At 40.8% G+C, this 23,577-nt stretch overlaps 2 protein-coding genes across 4 annotated transcripts; one reads left to right on the forward strand and one right to left on the reverse strand.

Moving 5' to 3' along the window:
* Nucleotides 1-960: 960 nt before the first annotated feature.
* Nucleotides 961-18,177, forward strand: atp13a2 (ATPase cation transporting 13A2). 3 transcript variants are annotated; one of them, XM_040013817.1, is made up of 29 exons: nt 961-1,252; nt 4,956-5,032; nt 5,443-5,610; nt 6,297-6,355; nt 6,466-6,532; nt 6,610-6,689; nt 6,858-6,935; nt 7,014-7,083; nt 7,232-7,366; nt 7,460-7,526; nt 8,438-8,569; nt 10,383-10,544; nt 10,813-10,923; nt 11,019-11,065; nt 11,147-11,335; nt 11,434-11,640; nt 11,815-11,919; nt 12,264-12,420; nt 12,541-12,652; nt 12,767-12,891; nt 13,031-13,209; nt 13,672-13,764; nt 13,847-13,926; nt 14,072-14,224; nt 14,365-14,461; nt 15,702-15,925; nt 16,073-16,224; nt 16,395-16,567; nt 17,525-18,177. In XM_040013817.1, the coding sequence occupies exons 1-29, from the start codon at nt 1,240-1,242 to the stop codon at nt 17,687-17,689; spliced, it is 3,477 nt and encodes a 1,158-aa protein (XP_039869751.1). In that variant the 5' UTR covers nt 961-1,239; the 3' UTR covers nt 17,690-18,177. The 3 variants fall into 3 exon arrangements, with proteins under 3 accessions (XP_039869751.1, XP_039869753.1, XP_039869752.1); XM_040013819.1 differs by lacking the exon at nt 961-1,252 and adding an exon at nt 3,947-4,338; XM_040013818.1 differs by lacking the exon at nt 961-1,252 and adding an exon at nt 3,947-4,333.
* A 492-nt stretch (nt 18,178-18,669) lies between these two features.
* On the reverse strand, nt 18,670-22,546 carry szrd1 (SUZ RNA binding domain containing 1). The gene is made up of 4 exons (XM_040013820.1): nt 22,412-22,546; nt 21,136-21,185; nt 20,647-20,910; nt 18,670-19,909 (listed from the first exon to the last, which is right to left on the reverse strand). Exons 1-4 carry the CDS (start codon nt 22,457-22,459, stop codon nt 19,798-19,800), a joined length of 474 nt encoding a protein of 157 aa, XP_039869754.1. The 5' UTR covers nt 22,460-22,546; the 3' UTR covers nt 18,670-19,797.
* Between the last annotated feature and the right edge of the window lie 1,031 nt (nt 22,547-23,577).

A 23,577-nucleotide genomic window follows, 5' to 3' on the forward strand; every position in this document is an offset into this window, starting at 1 on the left:
CAGAGGCTATTAAAATTATACGTCTAACCTTAAAATTTCATCCTAATGGTACTGAGATATTCATAGAGTTAATTTTGAGACAATATATCATGAAGTAGCCATGATTTTGCAAATATTCCACCTTGTAGTGCAGTTTGCAGAAATTGTTTTAAAAATGCACTCACCCTACAAACATTACTGATGAGTCACTCATCAGTAATGTTTGTATAGTGTGCCTAAAATGTTGCATAATTTTGCTGAGAAATCTTTTACTTTGTGGTAATTTTAGATTAGTTGTTTTATGGACAAAACCCACCAGGTCATTCAGTGTTCACTTAGTGCTAATGTATATAAGAGATGTTGGTGTAATATAACTGAAGTAATGTTGTTAAGTCCTTAAAGTCATAGTCTTTTATTGTCATGACTGTATTTGAAGCTTTTTTTTTTATTTTTGTATGATACCTGATTTATATGGAATATGGCTGAAGTAAACTAAAGTCTAAAATACATTTAATAGTAATTTAACATTATATATTTCACATATAAAACTATGAATTGCGATTTTAAATGGTTTAAAAGCATGTAGAATAGCATATGTAGGCAAGTATATATTCTCCCTTTTTATCAAGAAGCAAAGACAAAAAGGTGGTTCGGTGGTTGAATCATCCGTCCCCACCAATGCCAAAACCAAATCTACGCCCTTGGATCCACCCGCCTCTACTCTTGGCGATGGCTGAATACGATTGGTTGGTATTTATATTTAATTAAACGGGTTTTCCAATATTAGGTCATAGCATTTTATTTGTTATTTTTGGCCATTTAATAAAAATGTAAACCTTTCTTTTGTGTAAGGCCAAAGTTAATTTTTTTGGATCCAATTTTCATTCTAGGGACATGTAATCATGACGTGTTGTTTTTGTCATGATATGCGTGATCCACACGAACTGCACCTAAAACAACAACTGTTCACGCATATCATGACGGCTTTATTTGGGAAAACGCGCCACGTGAAAGAAACGAGCAGATATTTGTGGTCCTTACCAAACCAGCAGTAAACATCACCGCTTCGCGTACCACGCTCTTTAACTTAATGCTATTTCTGCGTCGTCACAATTTTGGACGAGGAGGCTATCCGTAGACATGTGTCATTGTAGTTTAGGTCGCTGCATGGTTTGAAAGAAGCTTTTATGACCGGGAGCAGGAAACTGTTTGTCATTAACATTATGATGGTATGAGAGGTATGCGGGATCTGACGACGGGATGAACAGGCGCGGTAAGTGCGGATGCTTTAAAGGGAATGTTTCCTGCAAACATACACACTGTGTTTGCTAACTGTTAGCCACAACTCTGTTATCTCGCCGGCTAGATACGGATAAATGTTGGCCACTGATGGCAAAAACTAACGGTCATCTTCTGTCAGCTTGCGTACTAAGGTCCCACTTTCTTATTTTTTTCATTTGATCGACTGTGTACTATGTCAGTATAGTGTCAACAAAGGACAAAGGGCTGCTAATAAAGATAAGCATCCAGAATTACTGGAAATTCAACTCTAATGTGAAGCGAGCCACCTTTCATTTCTTTATATTTTTGTAGAAAAATGGGAAAAAGGTGCAGCGATTTATCGAAAAATGTGCAAACGTAAATGAAAATACAGTATATAAGGCAGCAACCTAGTTTTTACAGTTCTAGCAAGCTAGGAAGTAACCTTTATTCTTCAGCACAGTCTGAACTCTGTTAGGCATCTTTCATAAAAATGTCTTTAAGTAGTCTTCAAGAATAGTTCTCCAGGCTTCTTGAAGAACATTCAAAGCTCTTCTTTGGATGTTGGCTGCTTTTTGTTCTGTTTTCTGTTTAGATGATCCTACATTGCTTCGATAATGTTCAGGTCTGGGCTCTGGGGACAGTCCAATTCATGACTGATAGTGTTCTACTCTGTGTTTTTCTATAAATGTGTGCTTTTACTGCACTTGCCATTGCCATAAACCCATTGCCAATCAGACATTTTCAATTCTATGCATTGTATGGCGGGTCAAAATCTGATGGTACTTTGCTCCATTCATAATTCTATCAGTTTTGACAAGATCCCAACACCACTAGATGAAATGCAGACCCAACCATAACAGAAGCCTCACCCTGTAGACACTCATTGTTTACCTCTCTTCTCACCACCTCCATACTTACTGACAACAGTCACTCTATAAGACCTGCTGCCACTGATTTTTTTGGTCAAGTTCTTGTGAAATTTCAGCCAATAACATAATACCCTGGAGATGAATTAATGCTTATCCCTTTAGGCCTTGGCAATCTAAAGACTTCACCATTGCCCTACTTTTGCTACTTACAAAAGCACTACAGAAACTACTGTTTCCTCAATTTACTGTTACTTATGGTATTGCTGTTGTATCTGCTGCAGCTGCAGATACTAGCACCTTTCAGTTTGTGTGCCCTTTTGCAGTTTCATAAAGTATTGTTTGGGCTCAGAGTCAGTAAATTTCACTGCTGTTGTTGCTAAAACTGTTTCTAAGTTGCTAAGATGTAACAAAGGAATTTACTGGCCATATCAGGATGGCAAGGTTATCCTTTGGGTGTACGGACTCTTGGTCCCGGCAGAAAAGCCCAGTATTGGGTTATTTAATTTCAAGGATTTGTTTTTGCATCCTCAGCTCAGATGACTGTCTTGTGTCTGTCTAGTCTTTTTTTTTTTTTTTTTTTTTTTTTTTTTTGCACACACGGCATTTCCTTTTTGAGACACTGCAGAAATTTTACTCTGTGTAAGTTCTGTATTATCGTGAAATTGAAAGTCTGGGCTTTCTTAAGTTTTGTAAAGAGATGACACCTTACATGGGTGACATATTTGAATGAGTTGGTGACTCTTAACCGGATGAAATCAAGCACTGATTTTTACAAAGAAAATTGGTAGAAGCTGGTGAGTAGCAACATGTCGTTAAATGAGCCATTCCAAATAGTTAGGTACACAGAAAACCGTGGTGAATGACTTCAAAATCAAGGCCCACTGTGGTGAATGAATAGCTGATACTTTACAGACTTCTTTTGGTTGAGTATGGCCTAGTTCGACCAAAGTGAGCATGTGATTTGGTCAAATTGCCCAACTTGGATAATCCTCCACATGACTGCAGTACAGGCATGGCAGAACAGATGACTCGGTTGTTTCTTGTGGTCAGGGTAGTGTGCGTGTGTACATGCGTGTGTCGTACATCATATTCTTATTATGAACATGCAGCAGTTATGGTAACACCCAATACAATCACTTATCATGCACAATACATTGTCTTAATGATAACTTGATATGTGCGTGTGTTTCTTGTTTTTCCAATCAATATCATCTTGGTCTTGAAATGAAATGAGGTAAGCAACTGTAAGTCTTTCTAGAAGCAAACCCTGGTAGTCAGGAATCATGTTGAAAATTATTTTGACAAAGCACTGTCTTCAGTTTAATTATAATTTTAATAGAAAGACAGAAGTTTGATATAAACCAGTTAAAACATTTGGCTGTAAAAGGCATTTTTCCCCTTAAAAATGTAGATTCTTACCTCCGTAGAGTTTCTCTCTTTTGTTATCTGTTGAAATGTAGTTAAATGTAGTTAAGGTGTACTGGGACATAAACTAGATGGGTAGGTGATCTGGGAAAGGCGCAGATTAGCCCTTTGCTATCTCCACTTTGTCTTTTATCTTAGCAAAGCTCACGATAAGAAAGGCAGAGAGCAATCACTGTTTCTCAGCTAGCACTGTCCACAGTGTTGCAGCAACATCCAGTGTATTTTAAGATAGCTGGTGGCGCAAACAAGCACAGAAACTTAATTGTGTTGTTGTCTCTAACTGTTGCTGTGTGTGTGTGCGCGCGTGGGTATGAACCAGATTAACTCGTTCTTTTAGTTTTCAAACGAGGGAAAGCAGCAGTGTAATGTCTGTGCTAGAAAACAGCTGTGAGGTATTGAATGCCCCTCATACTGTGCTCAGGTGCGGTTTAATTACCATGGTTACCTCACCCGGGGCGGTGGGCGGGCTGCACTCTGGCTGTTACCTTTATAATAATAAGATAATATTCCCCTTTCCCCAGTACATTTTTTTAAATGTAACTGTCCTGTCCATTTATCCGCATGCGTAGTCTCAGATATGATTAAAAAAAAAACTAGATTAAAATAAATAAAAATGAACGTCCTGTCTGCAGTTTTCCGGGTGACGTTTCGTGTGACGGGTTTGTTTCAGAAGCCGGTTAGACTCGTAGGTATGAAGAGCCCGGATCAGTGCAGGCTACAGGGAGCCGAAGCACCACTGCAAGGTGGTCTGATCCGTAACTTTTGGGAAAAGGCTTAATTTTAATCGCGCTTTGACGGTAAGGTCAGTCTATTCCTTAATTGTGTTTTCAAAGTAAAGGAATGTGGTTTTCTTTTCGATACGAGCCAGCTGTTTGGAAGCGGAAGTCTGTTCTGAAAATAGCTTCGTTTATTGTGCTTTTGTTTTGATTTTCGCTGTTATCGGTATGAGTTTATAGCGAGCTTTTCACCTCTTTCGCGCTGTAAAGTTAATGTTTTCGTAAAACCTCAAAGTGTTTCCAGCTTAATGAGATGCGTGGATTGACTTTATTAGAGTTTATGGTGACTCTTGAATCTCCTAAAAATCATATACATTGTGATCTTACTTATTTAGAAGTACACAGATGAACAACTGTGAGATGTTTTTACCCGCACTGTCCTGGACTGGAGAGCTCTCCCTGTTCAGTTTAGACTACATTGCAGAGGCAAAACATTTTTTAATATTTGTATCTGAATTCCTGCTCAGGATGTCTCACATTAAAGAAAGTCTTCTTCAAGTTTGCGGCATGGACCGGACACAGGCTTTGCACAGCGTTTTGTCAATATTGACTTTGAAGGCGCGCGCGCGTGTGTTTTATGCTGCTCGGTTCATGTTAATGTTTTAACAGAGGCACTATTCACCCTGCATATCCTGTTCTGTAGGTAGTGTGGTGGAGCCGCAGAGCGGACTCCCCTCACCCAGTCCTCGAGACCCCCTGCTGAGTCCTGACACACACATGGTAAGAACCTACTCAGTGTTTCTGATTCCTGTTGTGGTGTGTGTTGTTTGTTATCTAGCTGTGAGTTAGATAGATATAGAAAAGAAAAGGTTAAACTGGGAAAATCAAATGCTGTATAAGTGAAAGTGCAGAAACTGATGACTTGATGTTGTGCCCAGCACCTGTCACCTGTAGATGCAGAACTTGCGTTGGTCTCTGTGGCCTTGTTATAAATAACTTCTATCATTTGTGGTTTTTAGTATCACTTCCAAAGACAATACCTGACACAATCTGGCTTCCTACAGTGGCTGTTTAACATGCAATACCAGCAATGATAAGTTGACTAGATTTATGGAAATGAACCGCTGTGTGGATGTGAAAATGAGTCTGATTTTGAACCTGAAATCCTGTTTGGTTCTCTCTCCCACCAGGATGTTCAGGGGTATAAGTGGGTGCGCTGGCGGGTGTGGTTGTGTCGACTGGCTGCCCTGCTGTCCTTGGGGCTCCTCCTGCTTGTGTTTCACTGGCGCCCACGGTTTGGTGTCTTTGCCCGCTGCAAGTCCTGCCCTCCGGCTTTGGCAGATATTCTGCTTCTCAGAGTGAGATAATCAAACAGTTCCTATGCTGAAGTAAACTCAACCTGATGGCTGGCATTATTATCACTGCCTATCACTTTGTTCCACATTGTCCTTGCAGGACTTAATCTAGGCTTCTTATTGCAAAAACTGGCTTGGTCATAGAGTATTAGTATATGTATTATGTATAGTTGTTTACACATTCTCCAACAAAAGATTCCAGGAAGAAACAAAAATCCTTTTGGGGTTGCGTCAGGAAGGGCATCCAGCATACTAGCGTAACTTTACGTAACTTTTTAAAAAATATATGCTCGCTAATATATGCAATGATAGTTCCATTCCAAAGTTTTAAATAGGGCGTCATCTCCAGCTTTGTATTCCTGGTGTCCTGCATTCACAGTTTGAAACAAGCTTTTTTAGCTCCTCTCTCATTAAGACCAGCTTCCTTTTACGCCAACTGTCTTCAGATTGGCTGCCAAATGTAAACAGAAGGTTTGAACAGCAGGTGGGTGAATCACTGAAGTACTGGAACTTTTTAGTGAAATACTCCTGCTTACACTAACCTGAGCAGTTATTACTTTACTTTATTTTGTGATGTTCTGATCACCTAGATTGAATGGCAGTTTTCTGTTAGATACTTCCTGTCTTGCTTTAAGAAAGTGTCCAGTTTCCAACTCTAACTGGTGAATTTGTGTAACCTTTTCCTTCAGGACAGTTTTGGCCAGCAGCATGTGGTGGAGGTCCTTACAGAGGAGATGGAGGAGGGAAGGTGAACTACTTGTCTATATATTCACACAACACCCTAAGCCTTTCAACTGTGTACATGTATCTAAGAGAACTGTTAAACAAAACTAATCTAACTTGGTTGTTTCTTTCCAGTTTGGAGTTGCTTGGACAGTCAGAGGATACCGAATCCAGAGATACAGTTCAGCTGTACAAAGAGGAGGTAAAGCAGATGTTTCAGCAGAACCTTTTGTCCTGAACGGTACTTCTCCAAGATCTGACAGCTTTATTGTGTTGCAGAAAACACTGCTGCGGTACTACCTGTTTGAAGGACTGCGTTACGTCTGGGTGGATAGGAAAGGCGCGTTCTGTCGTGTTAGGTACGGAAAAAACTATAATGCAGTGGGATTCAACTAAACTAGACTCATGAGTTTGTGTGTCTTAAATAAAAAGAAGAACATACCCCCAAAACTCACTCTTTTAATAGTCTAATGCACTCGTTGTGTTGTGGAAAAAAAAAAAAAAAGTGGATTTATTTGTTTTTATAGTGTCCTCAATGAGGACTGGACCTGCAATAACCTGCATGGCTCCCAAAAGGGACTGAGTCCCCTGGAGCAGAGCTTTAGGTAGGAAACACATGGACACAACACATTCCCTAATCTCAGAGGACCATGCTGAATAATCAAATGCACGATTTCTTTCAGGAGAACCATATATGGAACAAATCTTATTGATGTGCCTGTGAAGCCTTACCCAAAGCTGCTGTTTGAGGAGGTGGGATACATGATTACCTTCATACCGATTTCTTTTTCATTTGGCTTTTAAATATTTGATGTAATAATTTATTTAAAAAGCTCACATGATGCATCCAGTTATATATTGTTTTTAACATATTTTTTTCACTCTTTTTTTGTTTCTGTAGATCCTCAACCCATTCTATGTGTTCCAGATGTTCAGCATCATCCTCTGGACGGTTGATCAGTATTATATTTATGCCATATGTATATTTATTATTTCTGTCATCTCTATCGGTATCTCACTTTATGAGACCCGGAAGGTGAGCCTGTTATCAGAAACACACTGGAATTGTAACTGACTGTGTTTAAGCACAGAAACGAGAGAATAATGGTATTTATGTTTTTGTGACCAGCAAAGCATCACGCTTCGCAACATGGCCCAGCTAATCACAACCGTCACTATTCGCAGAAAGTCGGGAGGTGAGGGGTATTTTTGTTTGTTTGTTTGTTTTTTAAGCAGATGTTTTATAATATGAATTTACTTTTTTCCCAGAAACACAATTATTTGTGGAATGTTTAACTGATTGATACTTAAAATAACTTTGACAGGAGTCCACTAATGTAATTCATGTGAAGATGGAAGAGCAGTTGATATGCTCAATAAATAATAAATAATATTAAAAAGTTTTAATTGTTAAAGCAATGACCGTCACTGAGAGGAGCATGTTTGTCAGTTAAAAACACTTTGATTTGCTGATGAGATCAAAAAATAGTGTTCAAACTAAATGAAATTCATTTGTGTCGGTAACAGTTGCTAACTCTTAAACCACAGATGCACTCTGTTAAAACAGAATGTCAGGTCTGATCATTTGGACCAGTTGCAGTGTACAAGTAATTTGTTAACTGGCACATGCTTGTCCTCCCTTTATGGTCCTCTCTTTATGCACCTACCTGGACAAGGACCTTGACAATGTGCTTTACCGGCTGTAGTTGTGTAACTTTGTTATTCTATCTCATACACAAACATGTTCTACTAAGCATCGCTGAACAGAAAAACTCCCCAGGGAAACTTTAAGCTGTTCCCTTGAGGCAAAAACCAGCTGAGCTTTTTGTTTGTTTAACTAGTTTGCAAAAATATCCAGCAGCTATAGAAATGTAGCAAAAAAAGAGAGAGAGAGAGAAAATATAATTTGGTTCCACATTGCCTATAAGGTTACACATGCAGAAACAGAGAAAAGTACTACATTAAGCACATTAGTGCAGGACTGGTCACGAGGACAAACATTTGCAAAGGAAGTGTGAAATTATCATGTTCAGTAGGTTTTTGATTCTGACTAGTCACTCCAGAAGCCTTCGCATAGACCTCTGTACTGGACTGTGTGTTTTCTCAGAGGAGGAGTGTGTGAGTTCAGTGGAATTGGTCCCCGGCGACTGTTTGATCATCCCTCAGGAAGGTATGCTGCTGCCCTGCGATGCTGCCCTGCTGGCTGGGGAGTGTCTTGTCAATGAGAGCATGCTCACAGGTAATTAATTGACCTTAACAGCACCTAAAGACATTTTTAAACAGCCATTTTGATCTTTTCTAAGACATCCTGCAGATGTGCACGTGAGAGCAAATGTTTGGACATTTTATTTGCCAGTCTGTGTAATGTATGATAGCTCTGTGGCCCATATGATGTTTTAAAACAGGTAATAGTCTGATGAATTCGTAGATCCTGCATCATGCCTTCAGTGTAGGGATTGGTATCGTTTAGGTTTTATCCGATACCGGTACTTTTGAAACGGTGCCGGTGCTTAAATGGTGCTCAAACCGGTGCTTAAAGAATGGAGAACACAAAATTGGTCCAAAAAGTTCTCATGTTCAGTTGTTTTTTTGTAAAAAGATAACAATGTTAGCCTTTTCTGCAGCTATGGGGCATATATGGTATCACTATTGGCTGGAAGCAGTGCTTAAACAAAGGAAAAAACACAAACTTTGTCCAAAAACCTCTCATGTTTAACTGTTTTCCACTTTTTCTTTGGTCATTTTAGCCTTTTTGGCCAGGGTGAAGGGAGTATCTGCCATCAAACAAGAAGACAGCCGCATGTAGCTATGATGATGTCTGCTAGTTCACCTTACATGCATTAATGTAATAACGTGGTTAGAGTACTCAACGTAAATTACACATGAACAACATTAAGCTACTCACGCAGAGAAGAACGGCTGCTACTGCCATCATCATCCGTCATCATTTCTGCTACACTGGCATTGCTAGGGGCCAGGACTCTCCTCTTCGGGTTTTTGTGGGATGTTGCTGACTCCGGGTCCGATAACAGGCACCACACCCGCAGTAGATGTGCACGGTGTGAGGTCTCGCAGCAAGCTATCAAATACGGTGCATTTTTCGGCTTTTAAAAAAAACGCCATGCGTCGCCAGGTGTTTCATCGGATTTGAGGTGTTACCTCCTTTGACAGTATCACAGTATCAGCTTAAAGCACTTGTTGCAGGCTGCTGAGTTTGCATATTTTGCTGTGAAGTACAGCCAGACTTTTGACCCTTCGCCTTGGGCATTTTTAATCTGTAGCTCTGCTCTAAAAGAACGTACGTACCTGGACCCGCCTGCTATCCTCGGAAACGTAAAATGATTGGCTAGAATCTAAAGTGTATCACAGCTCAGGAAAAAAAAGCACCGAAATAAAGCACCGAAATGTGCGCTGCTTTTCGGTCTGGTTACTACCGTTTATGTCAGAACCGGTGCCATCATGGCACCGGATACCGGTACCCATCCCTACTTCAGTGTGTTCTAACCAGGTAGCACCCTGGCCTAAACCAAATTGAGTCGTTCCAGTAGTGAGAATAAATGTGAGGCAGACAATTTCCTGCTTTGTGAGAGACGACAGTTTCTAACAATGTCCCTATGTAACTATCATAACCAGGTCCTGACCTGATTCTCCGCATCTGGAGTTAATGTGTGGAAAAACAAAATCGATTGGCTGTGCTCCTCAGTCGTCATGTTATTTGCTCGTCGTGCCCACAAGACTAATTTAAAAGTGTTATCAAGGCTAGAGTCAAGTCACATTTCACAACCGTGAGTGTAACTGAAGCAACAAATTGGCCATCAGAAGGGATTTTCTTCACTTCCAAACTACTTTACATGTCAGTGCTAGTTATTCAATGAATGTTTAGTATAGGAGTCTGTCCAAAAGAGGGTACATAACTTGCTTCAGACACATTTTTTATTATTTGACCAACTAATGGTCGTGGCGCTTGGTCATAAAGGTGTGTTACTAATTCTTATTACAGCCTGACTTTTGAGGAATGTGTGCAGTAATCTGCTCTTGTCATCTTTGTCCAGGCGAAAGTGTCCCCGTGCTCAAGACTCCACTGCAGGCTAGTGATAGGAAGTACAGCTCAGACACTGAGCGCAGACACACCCTGTTCTCCGGTACGCAGCTCATTCAGGCAAAGGGAGGAAGACCAGGAGGCAGTGGGGCTGTTGCTGTTGTTACAAGCACCGGTGAGTAGAGAAACCGATGATGTGACTCGTTCTTTTAGAGTTTATTTTGCAAGTTGAAGGGACCCTGTGATGCTTTGACTCCATGCGGAAATATTTTTCACTGAGGCAAGACGGATCAGACTTTCCTGAAGTGATTAATAAACATGAGTATAAAGAAAATATAAAAGGGTTTACAGTTGCAAATAATTATACATTCAATATATTTTGGCACTTAAACTGTTTATACACCAAGTGAAACCACTTCTGTTTGTATGTGGATTATCCGCAGGGTTTTTCACAGCCAAAGGTGACCTGGTCAGCTCCATTTTATATCCTCAGCCAATCGACTTCCGCTTTTACCGAGATGCCATCAAGTTCCTGCTCATCCTGGCTTCGGTTGGTAAGCGCTTTAACAGCAACCTGGTTATCATTGAGACATGAAGCCTTTTGACCCAATAACAAGTTTTTCCAATATTCCCCATCTCACTGCTGCAGCTCTCATTGGAACCATTTACATTTTTGTGGTCCTCTATAGATCAAATGTAAGTGGCATCTCTAGTGACTGCATGTTTTGCTCGCATAGTAAAATGCTATCACTGACATGTGGTTGGATGTGTATCCAGGTGACCTGGGCAGAGCTGGTTATTAGGAGTCTGGATATTGTAACCATTGCGGTGCCTCCCGCTCTGCCTGCTGCCATCACTACTGGCACAATCTACGCTCAGCGAAGGTTGAAGCAACGTGGCATCTTCTGCATCAGTCCACCGCGCATCAACATCTGTGGCAAGGTCTCACTCTTCTGCTTTGACAAGGTGAGGAGGGAGAGTGTTGCTAGAAGTGTGCTGTGTACATAGAGATGAACCACAGCTACTTTACATGTTGCTGGTGCTTTGTACATCTGTTTTCATAGACAGGAACATTGACAGAGGAGGGTCTGGATGTGTGGGGAGTGTTGGAGGCGGGGCCTGCCGGTTTTTCAGAGCTGGTGCCTGAGCCCAGGCTTTTGCCTCCGGGGCACCTGAGGTCTGGCTTGGCTTGCTGTCACACTGTTGCGCTGCTGCGTGGCCAGCTCCTCGGAGACCCTTTGGAGCTTAAGATGGTCGAGTCCACTGGTTGGGTATGTTACCGTGTTACTTATTTCAAAGTGCTTGAGCTCGCATGCATCTCATTTAAAAATTTGGATTTTTTTCTTTTAAATAATTGATGAAAATGTATGCTTGGAGGCTCTTTCAGTTTCACAATCTGAAAACATTAATGGGAATTGGAGTTCATTTTTTTTCTGATTTTGCAGACTCTTCAAGAGCCAGATGGAGATGGCAGTGTGCTAAATGCCGAGTTTGGAGGCCACAAAGTTTTGGCAGTAATGAGACCACCAGATCAACAAGCTTATGGAGCAGTGAGTATCCCTGTTATCACTGATACAGGTTGATCAGCAGGATTTATTAAAGGGAATGCTTACTGACTGTAAAGTTGTTATATGGGCAGCGGTTTTTTTTGTTTGTTTTTTTCAAATAGTTGCTCCTGTGTTTCGGCTGCTGATAATGAAAGATGTACTTGGTTTGTGCCTCTTTTCTAATGAAAGACAGTTGGAAAGCAGATGTAGCCAGGGCAGGTGGATAAATGAAAACGCGTAAGCTTAGGCAGCGTAATTTTTATTTTTATTTTTATTTTTTTGTCTGCCATTTGGAAAGATCAAGAACTTGCCGAAAGTCTTCATTTATTCTTTCATTTTTCTTTCAGTCCACGGATGAGGCGATGGCCATTGTACAAAGGTTTCCCTTCTCCTCAGCCCTGCAGAGGATGAGTGTGGTGACAGTGACCCACGGGGGGCGCTCAGCTCTTGCTTTCATCAAAGGATCTCCAGAGATGGTGGCGAGCCTCTGCCAGACTCAAACAGGTTCAAAATTGACACGAATCATAACTATAGCTTTAGTGACATTTACTCACGTTTTGTTTTTTTGCAGTACGTTTTCCTATTTTATGACATTTGTCCAAAATGGAATGTTTGCATTTCCAGTTCCAGCACAGTTCTCCAGCAAACTGCACAGCTTCTCCAGTGAAGGCCTCAGGGTTCTCGCAGTCGCCTACAAGCCATTAAATGTGAACTCTAACTTAAGCACCATTGAGCGGTAAGAACATAGTCTATATTTCTGGCTTAATTGTGGCACAAAAACTTATCCATTTTTAAAAAAAAAGATCTATAATAGTTTAATATGTTTGCTGATCAAGCTGTTTGTCCACAGAGGGGAAGTAGAGAAAGACATGCACTTCCTGGGTTTGCTGATGATGAAGAACTTGGTAAAGCCTGAGAGTGCCAAAGTTATCAACATCCTGAGAAAGGCGAACGTTCGCAGCATTATGGTCACTGGTGAGGAATGTTTTTGTATTCACCACTGACCGTGCAACTTATAATATTTCTTGTTATAAGATAGTAAGTTGCAGGAATCGACACAGATGGGTTTTTTAAAGGTCTTTTTGTCCCATCTTGTGTGTCTTTTTAACCATAGGGGACAATGTTCTAACAGCAGTTAATGTAGCAAAAACCTGTGGGATGGTGGGATCTGACGAGAAGGTGATATTCATCACTGCAACCCCCCACACTGCCCAGTCCATGCCCACCCTGAGGTTCAGCCTGGAGGAGGAAGCGGCTCTTTCTGGCCAAAGTTCAGTAGAGGTCATCACTCAGGTTGGTCTTGCCTAAATGGGACACTCCACTCTGGATTGTACTCTGTTGCTAAAATGTTTGTTACAGTCATACTAGCAGCTATGAAATTATGAAACGGCTACGTTGTGAAAGAGTTCCGGTTGAAGTGTTGCTCACTGATGTCACGCCTGGTTTCTGTGTTTGTGCCTGTGGCCTGCAAACATGGAAGTAAATGACCTCAGTGCTCAAGTAAAGTGGAGGACTCATATTGTTGCCTGGTTATAGTTCATTTTTAATGGAAGCAAATTTGTGCAGCTTTGAAGGCAAATGAAATGGTATGATCTTCATCTCTCTCTCATATCAACACATTTCTAAACAGCTTGAATGCTTTCTGTTTCTATGACAGTTGTATGCATAACAAGTCCAGCTATGGCCTACTTTTTTTTTTTCAACCGGCAGGATTCATTCGAGTTACTGTTACTGATGTCTCTCCTCCTCTCTCAGGGTTTGTATCAGGGTGGTTTTGTCTATCACTTGGCTATCAATGGCAAGTCCTTTGCTGTCCTCTGTGACCACTTCCCTGAGTATCTGCCGAAGGTAATGGAAACTGTGTAAACAGGAATACTTTGACAGTGCACCGCACTTGCACGCTAATGACTTTAACCTGCTGTCACTGCAGGTTTTGATGAGAGCCACGATATTTGCACGCATGGCCCCTGACCAGAAAACCCAGCTAGTGAAGGAGCTGCAAAAACTGAAGTGAGTGCAGTTTCTGCAGTGTACACAAACTAGAAAGGAGTTGACACATAAGGAGAACAAATGGGAAATAAAACAGAGTAGAAATATACTGAAAGAGAATCATTTTTATAACATTAACTGTGAAATACTGCTACTGTTTCTGAAGCTACCGAGTGGGGATGTGTGGAGACGGGGCCAATGACTGCGGGGCACTAAGAGCTGCTGATGTCGGGGTTTCTCTTTCCGAAGCTGAGGCTTCAGTTGCTTCACCTTTTACTTCCAAAACTGAAAACATCAGCTGTGTGCCCCTGCTTATCAGGTAAAGACTGAGATTAAAAGCCTAGAAAACACAAAGCAGATGGGGGAAGTCTTTTTGAAAACCAACCAATCTTCTCATTTGTGTCTGCAAAAAGAAAAAGATCTGTCCTATTTTCCCCGTCCTATTCTTTTTCCATTCAGAGAGGGACGATGTTCTCTGGTCACCTCCTTCAGTCTCTTTAGATACATGGCCCTCTACAGCCTCATTCAGTTCTGCTCCGTCATCATCCTCTACACGGTGAGTATCACCAGATCACAACTCCCTCATCTTTCTCTGCTTTGTCCCCATAGATCACCTTAAACATGAAGCTGCAATTTATTGCCAGCTTTTCATCCATTGTAGAAATAAACCAAAACATACATTTTATGGTTGAAATGACTGAAATAAACTAAAAATTTATGAAAATATGTGTATAAATAACTCATAATAAACGTTACACATGTTTCAGATAAGCAAAGACAAAGATAACACAAAACGTAGTTGTAATGATACCTACATTTTGGTAGGTCTGGACAGCCAAAAGCTATCCGGCTATCCAGACCTACCTGGCCCTGTGGGAAATGGTTATTGCCCCCTCTTCATCCCACCCTCTATATTAATTATGAATTAATGTGATTAACTGCATTTTTTTTTTTTTTTTTTTTAACGATGAGTTCAGTTTCACACCCAGGCCTGATTACTAGCAGACCTGTTGGATGAAGAAATCACGTGACCTGTTTGACAAGGCGAAACAGGCAAAAAGATCTCAAAAAGCAGCTTAAAAACAAATTAATCAACATCTATCAGTCTGGAAAGGGTTAAATATCTGATGGTTTGGGACTCTAGGGATCCACAGAGAGAGACATGATCCACAAATGGCGAAAACTCGGAACAGTGGTGGACCTACAGTAGCAAGCCTACCAAAAATACTCCAAGAGCTCATTGAAGGTCATCCAGGTCACTCATGCTGGAAAACCCTCCGCTTTGGCTGAATGAAAGCAGTTCTCCGAAGAAAAGTTGAGCAAAGTTCCTCCACAGCGATGTGAAACATTCATTGCAAGTTATCACAAGTGCTTGATTGGACTTCTCGCTGCCAAGGGTCAACCCCCCCCAAAACAAAACAGTACAACCTGGTCTACAGGTAGTGAGAAATGAATGTGGCCAAAAACTTTAATAAAACGGCATGAGCGAAAGCACACTGCATTCTGTTCAGCTCTCGTCAAAAAAAGCAGTTTTAACTGTTATTCTTAGAAGCAAATGGAAATGACTATGTGTATGTGGAGCTCCAACTTTAAAATGTGGAAAATGTTCTTTCACTTAATATTGAACACTTTGGTAGCCCATAAAATGTGACCTGTGCAGTCTCTTAACACCAAATGCCAAACAGAACCACAGTCCAGTTGACTTGATCTGCATGAAAACAAAACAAAGTCCTAAATCACACAGGTTTGTTTTGTTTTTTTTCTCCCCTAAATAATCATTCTTGGTGTGTGTCCAGGTGAAGACGAGCGTAGCAGACCAGCAGTTCCTGTATTGTGACATTCTTCTGGTGACTCTGCTGGCCATTGTGATGGGAAGAGGAGGCCCTAGTGAAGAGCTGTACCCTTCCAGACCCGCGGCTAGTCTGTTGGCCCTGCCTGTACTGGGCAGCCTCTTCATCCACACCTGCATGATTGCTCTGGGCCAGCTGGCTGCACTCTTCATCACAACCTCAGAGGAGTGGTCAGCAAAATAGCTTTTATTTCTCATCAGACTGCCCTCAAGAAAACTGTTTACGTTGACTTCTGTGTGTTCAGATGCAGATTTAGAAAAAGAGCATCCCACGTGTTCTGCACTTTAACTCTTATTTGTCTTCTCCTTCATTTTTAGGTATATTCCTCTCAATGCGACTGAGGTCGGAACAGCCAATCTGCCAAACTTCGAAAACACCTGTGTGTTTGACATATCAGGTTTCCAGTACATCATCATGTCTGTGGTGGTCACCAAGAGCTACCCCCACAAGAAACCCCTCTACCACAACAGTGAGTCAACATGTTCAAATGCCAAAGGAGGATGATTTCAGTTTGGGAGGGCGATACATTTGGACAAATTTAGAACTATTCATGAAAGTCATACTGAGTTCAACATTGGTGAAACTTATCACTGATGCAGGACAGTTGAGTCACAAGTGCTTTTTCTCTCCTTTTCCCAGGGGTTTTCCTTATCCTGCTGTTCGTCCAGTTTGGTGTGACGACCTGGCTGGTGTTGTATCCTGGGGCTGTCTTTAGCCGGTTACTTCAACTGTACAACATCTCTGACATGAATTTTAAATTGCTGCTCGTTAGTCTGGCTGCTCTCAACTTCCTCATTTGTTTTGTCGTGGAGGTGAGTGATTTGTACGGAGCTTCCCAGATTCCCCGTCTGTTAAACTACACAGCAAAATCAACGAAATCAGACATCTTTAAAGTGGCTGTGATAGAAAGCTCGTAATATTCTAAAGTGAACATGTTTGCTAGAATAAGGCCCTACTGTAGACTTTCTTTTTTTTTTATTATAGCACATTTTAAAAGCAGCAGTGCTGACCAAAGGAGTGATGTGACCATGCTTTCTGATGCCTGTTAAAAGATGCACAGCAGCATTTTGGACTAACCACACATAGTCCACTCTAGAGGTGTTGAAGGCCTGAATAAAGAAGATGGGATTTTTCTTTAGCGAATTGATGTAACTGATAGAACATTATTTAACAACTGTGGCCATATTTGTTAAATAAAATAGAGAAGCATCTAAAAAAAAAAAAAGAAAAAAGAAAATTAACAGTGAGGGAACAATAAGAAGCAAGAGGGCACACGGTATCACAAACCTTGACATCTTGTAGACTGTTAAACGGAGGCTGCAGTGGGACAGAGGGATCAAATTAAATGGGGTAATAGTAATAATGATGCTTTCATTGCTTTAAGTGAGATACGATACTGTGCAAAAGTCTTCACACTTCATTTCCTTATACTTTGCAAAACAAGCCTGGCTCCTTGAAAGCAAAGTAGGTCTTGAGCAATAGTTCAAGACTCTGAAGTTCTTTCAAAATTTTCTTTGGACACAGACTTGCTGGTTTTTTTTTTTTTTTTTAAAAACCCAAACAAACACACTTCTCATTATAAAAGAAGTGCTGGGTCTAAAAAGTAACTTATATTAGATGAACATAAAATAAACAGAAATCCAGCCAAGACCTGAGACAGTAATAATTTGTCATTTTCTGAGCAAAATATAAAGTATAGGGGTGCCTCAGTACTGTATATCAACAGATTCCCTGAATTATTCTACCACTTCCATGTTTTTTCCTCCCAGGTGCTGATAGACCTGGGTCTTTTGAACTGCCTTCGACTGCTGCGAGGGAAGCGTCCGTCTAAGAAACAGTATAAACAGCTGGACTCTCTTCTGTCAGACTCTACATCATGGCCGCCTCTCAATCAAACTCTGACCCCCACAGATACAGTTCTGTGCTGTAGCTAGCATCTGCTTGGCCTTCCGTGACTGTAATCTGAGCCAAACTATGCCACAGATGCCCAAACTACATCCCCAACTTGACCAACAATGCAAAGTCTTCAATAATAAACTATTTTTATTTAAGCTGCGTGTTTTTAACAAGTTATTTCCATGAATTTAATGTGTTTTCCAATGCAAAGCACTGAACGTAAACATTTTTTTCCCAAATCATTTTATTAAAGTATTTACAGGCAGTTTGTGTTCGCACTTGGCTAAACCCGTCTCCTGCTCTGTCGTTAGAATTCCTGAACAAAAATCGCTTACCAGTACTGTGAACTCACCCTCAGTTTCTTGAAATACAGTAACACAACCAAAAAAAAAAACCCAGGAAGTAAAGATGTGATACAGGAGGCACAAGCTGAATTCAACCACTGTAAGAACTTTGTGTTTATGTCACACCATTTAATATGGCTTTGAAATCTCCTCTGTTTCCAAAAAAAAAAAAAAAATCTATTGAACACAATGGTCTTTGAAAGCCACACAGGCAACTGCTCTCTGGATCGCAGCTAGCTGCTCCATTTAAGCAGTGGACCATCACTCACCATTCTTGTGACTAAAATGCTGACGGTGGAAAAAAACAAAACACACCCAACATTCATACACCTTGGGGCATAGACATCATTTCAGTTACATTGCAATTTATAGAACACGGTTTCTAAGTGCCAACCCAAGCTTAAATACGGACATTAGCTGTATGAGCAATCAACCCTGCTGGAAAAATACAATCTTATTCATTCATTCAGCCTCATTCACTTGACCTGAGTTCCTACATGCTGTACTTCAGTGGGGTGTATGAAGAAAAGAAGCACGCCGCCAACAAGGTGGAGTTAAGACAGTGAGGCTCGAGAGGTACAGCAGTAAATTCACCATCTGACCCTTCTTTAAATTGCTGCCAACATCACCTTCAAATAATGATTTTTTAGGTTGTTTTTTTGATTTTAAAAAAAAAAAAAAAAAAAAAAGGGCTTTTGGTTCTTTTTTAGTTAAAAAATACTGCTCTGACATTGCTGCCCTCTTAAAGAAAAAAACTGCAGGAAAGCTACTTAAAATGGACTTCAATCCAACATCTCATGTTTTTTGCCTTTACTTTTAAATAGAAATGAAATGACAGTCTAAGGAAGACAGCCAGAAAGCTTTAAAAAAAAAAAAAAAAAAGACGTAAACATACCTTGTCAGATATACAACTTCCACATAAATCCTAACCCCTGTTTTAAGAAACAAATGGCAATTTACATATTAGGTTGTGTCCTGATAAATCTAAAATCTCAGTCAAGTGCTCATTAGCAGTGTGTGCATTTTAGACACCAGCTGCAGTTCCAGGTGTTTAAACCATACAAAGAACCCAACATGTAATATTGTCAGATTTTGCCACCAAATAAAGGTGGAAAACATATCTCCTATTTCTTAAAAACAGCAAATGCTATGTTTATTTTAAAAAACAAACTCAATATAAAAAGCTGCTCTAAACAGATTCTTGCGGTGTATGTGTGTGTGAGAGAGACATACTTTTACCTGTTAGATATCAGAACAACCCTAGATTTGATAAAGACAAGCAAGAGAAAGATGAGATTAAAATTTAGTGAGCCAACATCTGAAAATTAAAAACACAAAAAGGTGACGTCTTATTGCTGGGAGAAAGCTGCTGCACAAGTACCAGCTCATCTCATTTTAACATGGCCCCTCATTTTTCCTCCTCTGTTTAAGTCTTTCTGTTTGTCCTTTTGGCATCCTCTGACGAAGCCACTTAGAACCGGAGGGGAGACAGATGGAGGTGAGGGGCTTTTCTTAAAGGGGAACATCACAGTGAGTCCAGAAGATGTCCATAATCACAGTGCCAAACAGATTGAAGTGGGGAGAGATGAGAGCATGTTTTCATTGGACTTCTTCCTGGAGTTCCTCGCTCCCTGTCGGTCCTAGACGGCTGTGAAAGAGGCCGACAGCAAGGATGCTTTACTTATAGATCCCCGTGTACGTGGGAACTGAAGGAAGACGTTTTTAAGAATACAGTACTGCATTTGCTCTCAAGAGACCCTTTATCTCTCTCCCTCAGGGGCTGGGGGGCCCTCTAGGTGCACTTATCTGTGCTGTCGGAACCCTTGGGTGCCGTCTGGGCCGGCTGGCTGCCGGACAGTGTGACTGTTTGATCTGGTGTCCTCTGAAGGCAGTGTAGAGTTATTGTGCCCTGATCTGGCATGAAGAAAAAAAAAAAAGAAACAGGAATAAATTAGAGACAGCAGTCTTTTCCATATGCCAACAGCTTGACACAAACTGCACACAACTCACTGCCAGTTGGCAACGTTCAGTCATAGTTTTTGTTTCGAATGGACGTCCTACTCCAGAACTGTCCTACTTAAAGGATTCCTGTCGTGTCACGAGAGACAAGTACCAGCGCACGATTTTACAGTTTTGTCTTTAAAGAAAAAAACACAATCTTATGCAAATCAAACTTTCAACTTTTACACCACTGCACTTTGGTTGCATTAACACAGATTCTGGAAAAACTCAAATCAAATGAATAGAACTTCCTCTTTTTTATTCAAATAATGTCACATTAAGTAATGCAAAGGATTAGGAAGCTTTCTGTGATCAGTGTAAGTTTCAACCAAAACCAAAAGATATATTAATTAGCCGTAATCTTCAGAGCGAGAGGACATGAAGTCCACCCATCCTAGTAATCGTGTCCTCAAAGCTCCTGTTTATCCAAGAGTATAGATTACAACTGTAAAATCAAAACTGTAAATAAAAACAACCCCGTTTTGAAATTGTGATAAGAGACTCCCTTGCATTTTAGACAAACACAAACTTCATACTTGTGCCTGTGCATAGGTTGCTGTTCTGTCAAATGACTGCTAAGCTCCCTAAAGTAAGCAAGCATTTTGTTAGGCTGTGATTAAAACTCCTCAGTTATATTTGATGAGTATTACCTGTCTATGTTGGGCTTATCCTGAGGCGTCTCCTCTGGGCAAGCGCTGCCCAGTATTCTCTTCCTGGCCTCGGCATACTCTGCTTCTCTCTGGGCCAGGGATTTGACCTGCGGTGTAGGCCTGTTCTGATTCGGGCCCGAGGTCAGAGAACCGTTACTCGCAGGCCGCTTCAAAATGCGTATCTGGGGTGGAGGTGCAGCTGGTAAGGAGTCGTCCTGTATTACCATGGTTTTCTTCAGAGATCTTGAAGAATTGCTGGAATCCCTGGAAGCAAAACAACAGAGGCCGTCCATGTAAATTTACTTACATGACAGATGGGAAGAGGCCGTTACAAATGAGTGCTAATAGGTTTAGAGGATAGAATTAAAGTCTTTAAAAAAAGTTGTATTAACAAAAGCAGGTATTGCTATAAATGGTACAAGTATAGTGGGAACAGCAAGAAGCATAAGAACACAAATAACATTTTTCTTCAACCTTTAAAATCCTTACTTTTCTTTCTGGCTGATCCTTAGCTTCTCTTCCAACCGTTTTTCCATTTCCTGTGTGGAAAACCAGCATGCATGAGGATACATATAAACAAATGAAACGTTCAAGATAGGAAGAAGTTCAGCAGGCAATAAGTGGGAAAGTGGATTGAAGTTGGGATTCAGTTACAAGCTATTTATACATGTGCACAACAGCTGCCAAGTCATAACAGAGTGAGTGTTCCGCCTGCTAACATTAGCCGCCTGATGTTGCCAACGAAAACTAAATGTAGATGTTAGCAGAGGTACCGGCGAACCCCCAGCAAGATACGTTAAATCAACCCGCAAGTTCAACCTGAGGAGCTTCTGAAGTTCCGGCCAGCCCCAACCAAGAGCCACGTTCGTGACGTCACCAGCTAACGAGCGTTTGCCAAACTACCGTGACTACAGCTACCTACTGTTAGCTGAGTGATACCAACTGACCAGTTTGGTGACATAACTAGATATCAAACCGGGAACTAGTTGACAACATGGCCGAAATAGTCGAGCAACAGCCTGGCCTTGTGAGGAGGGGGGGAGAACACGCTGAACAATACAACCACTTTCAATCAGGCCCCATGACAATGAACATCAACGTAGCGGTACCTATTTAAAGAAGCTTATATTCACTTTCTGACAAATTTCCTCCTTCTTAAATTGACTTGTCGCCATCCACGGGCTGCTTTGGCTCTGACGTTACCGCGGGGATGTCATTTTTTCCAAGACATGTTTTAAGCTTTAAAAATGTATGCCGAAATGAATATGAGGCAAATTTAGATAGGAATATGGGCTCTGGTGCTCTTGTGCGAAGTGCCTATACCTGCCGACAAATAAACTGACTTTATTTTGACACATTTTCTACGCGAGCAGTAAATGGCTAGCTTAGCATTACATTAGCCAACTTGAACCTTAGCATTTCAATTGGAATTCCGGGGTTTAGCTCGCGTCAGAAGTGCTTAGCTCGCCAACGTTAGCTAAAAATCTAGCACATTAACGACATTCAACGCGAAATTATTCCAAACAGCTTCAGTCGTTTGCTTGGCAAAGTCCGCGTTAAGCCTGGTTCAGTATCGAGCTATTGCTACTTGTTCGCCAAGTTTCTTACAGCTAACATTAGCTTTAGCCACATTGTTGGCCCGTAAGACCCGTTAACGTTGAACAGCGTTATGGGAACTTCTTAAAGCTAACCCCGTCGTTAAAAAGAATCGCCTAGAAGCACATGTGTCTTTAACCGAAGCTACATTGAGACATTTGTTATTTACCCCACTATCAGCAGCTTCTTCCCAACTTTCAGCGATCTCCTCATCCATGTTACATTTTGCTCAGACACGCTGTAGAGTTAGGTGAACCGTCCTCCTTCAGGTCCGCCTCCCGGCTGCCTTCACACAGTGACGTCACGATCACGGATTTCCCCAGAGTTTGACGCTGATTTTTTTTTAAGGCCACACTACATTTCAGTACAGTCTCGGTAAACAGAGCATTTATATTATGCGTAAAGTTATGTGAACTGTGTTCAACAAAACAGTGACTTCTTCATTGTTAACAATTCTCACGTACAGCTTTATGATAACAAAAGGCGCACCGTTTTCAGGGACAGTATAAAGACAGAACTCAGAGGACATTTGCGTATTCTAGTGAGATTTCTTAGCCAAACCCCATATACAGATGTCAGTATTTTTAACCAGTTGTGCTACATGACATCTTTGCCATAAAATGACATGTACTTTTTATGCCCTTGCATTAACACCTGTGGTTTAAATTTTACATTAGAAAGCGAGGTAAAAACGTCCATGTGGCTGCACAAATAATATGGCTCGCTATTTAGTGAGCCTCAGAAATCATGAATTCATTCATTATTTTTCCATCTGTATTCCTTCTCCGTGCTAAGAAGATGTCTAAGAAAAAGTCATCAGTGTTCTTGAATTGAGAGAATAATTTCCTCAGCTTCGAGTCCTTTTTTGTCATATATGGCAGCAAAATTTGCTGGATTAGAGCTCATGTTTATAATCAGACCTTATATATTTATATATAAGCATATATTTTCTCAGTGATGATAGCTTCTTTAATTGCATAAAATAAAGAAGACCCACTGTAATTTGTAGTAGAAAGTCAGACTGATTGATGACACAGCAAGCTGTTAAATTATCGTACTGTACTTGTTATCCAGAGATCTTTATTGCTACCGGAGTTACATTTCCTTCCTCATTATCACAGTTTTGTTCATAGATAAGAAAGACTTTTAAATTGCTCTTAAAGTGATTTACACCGGAACCACCGGAGCTAACCTGGACAAAAAGAACATGAACTCAATAAACTCACTGATGTGCATGTCAGTTATAGTGGCAGTATGTGCCCCATTGCAGCCAGATATGTTTCTGTTTTACAATGCAACAGAAATGTGCTGCTGGTTTTTTTTTTACATTTTACT

The sequence above is a fragment of the Simochromis diagramma genome, unplaced genomic scaffold (genome assembly GCF_900408965.1).
Source record: "Simochromis diagramma unplaced genomic scaffold, fSimDia1.1 OVJJ01000705.1, whole genome shotgun sequence".
Lineage (NCBI taxonomy): Eukaryota > Metazoa > Chordata > Actinopteri > Cichliformes > Cichlidae > Simochromis > Simochromis diagramma.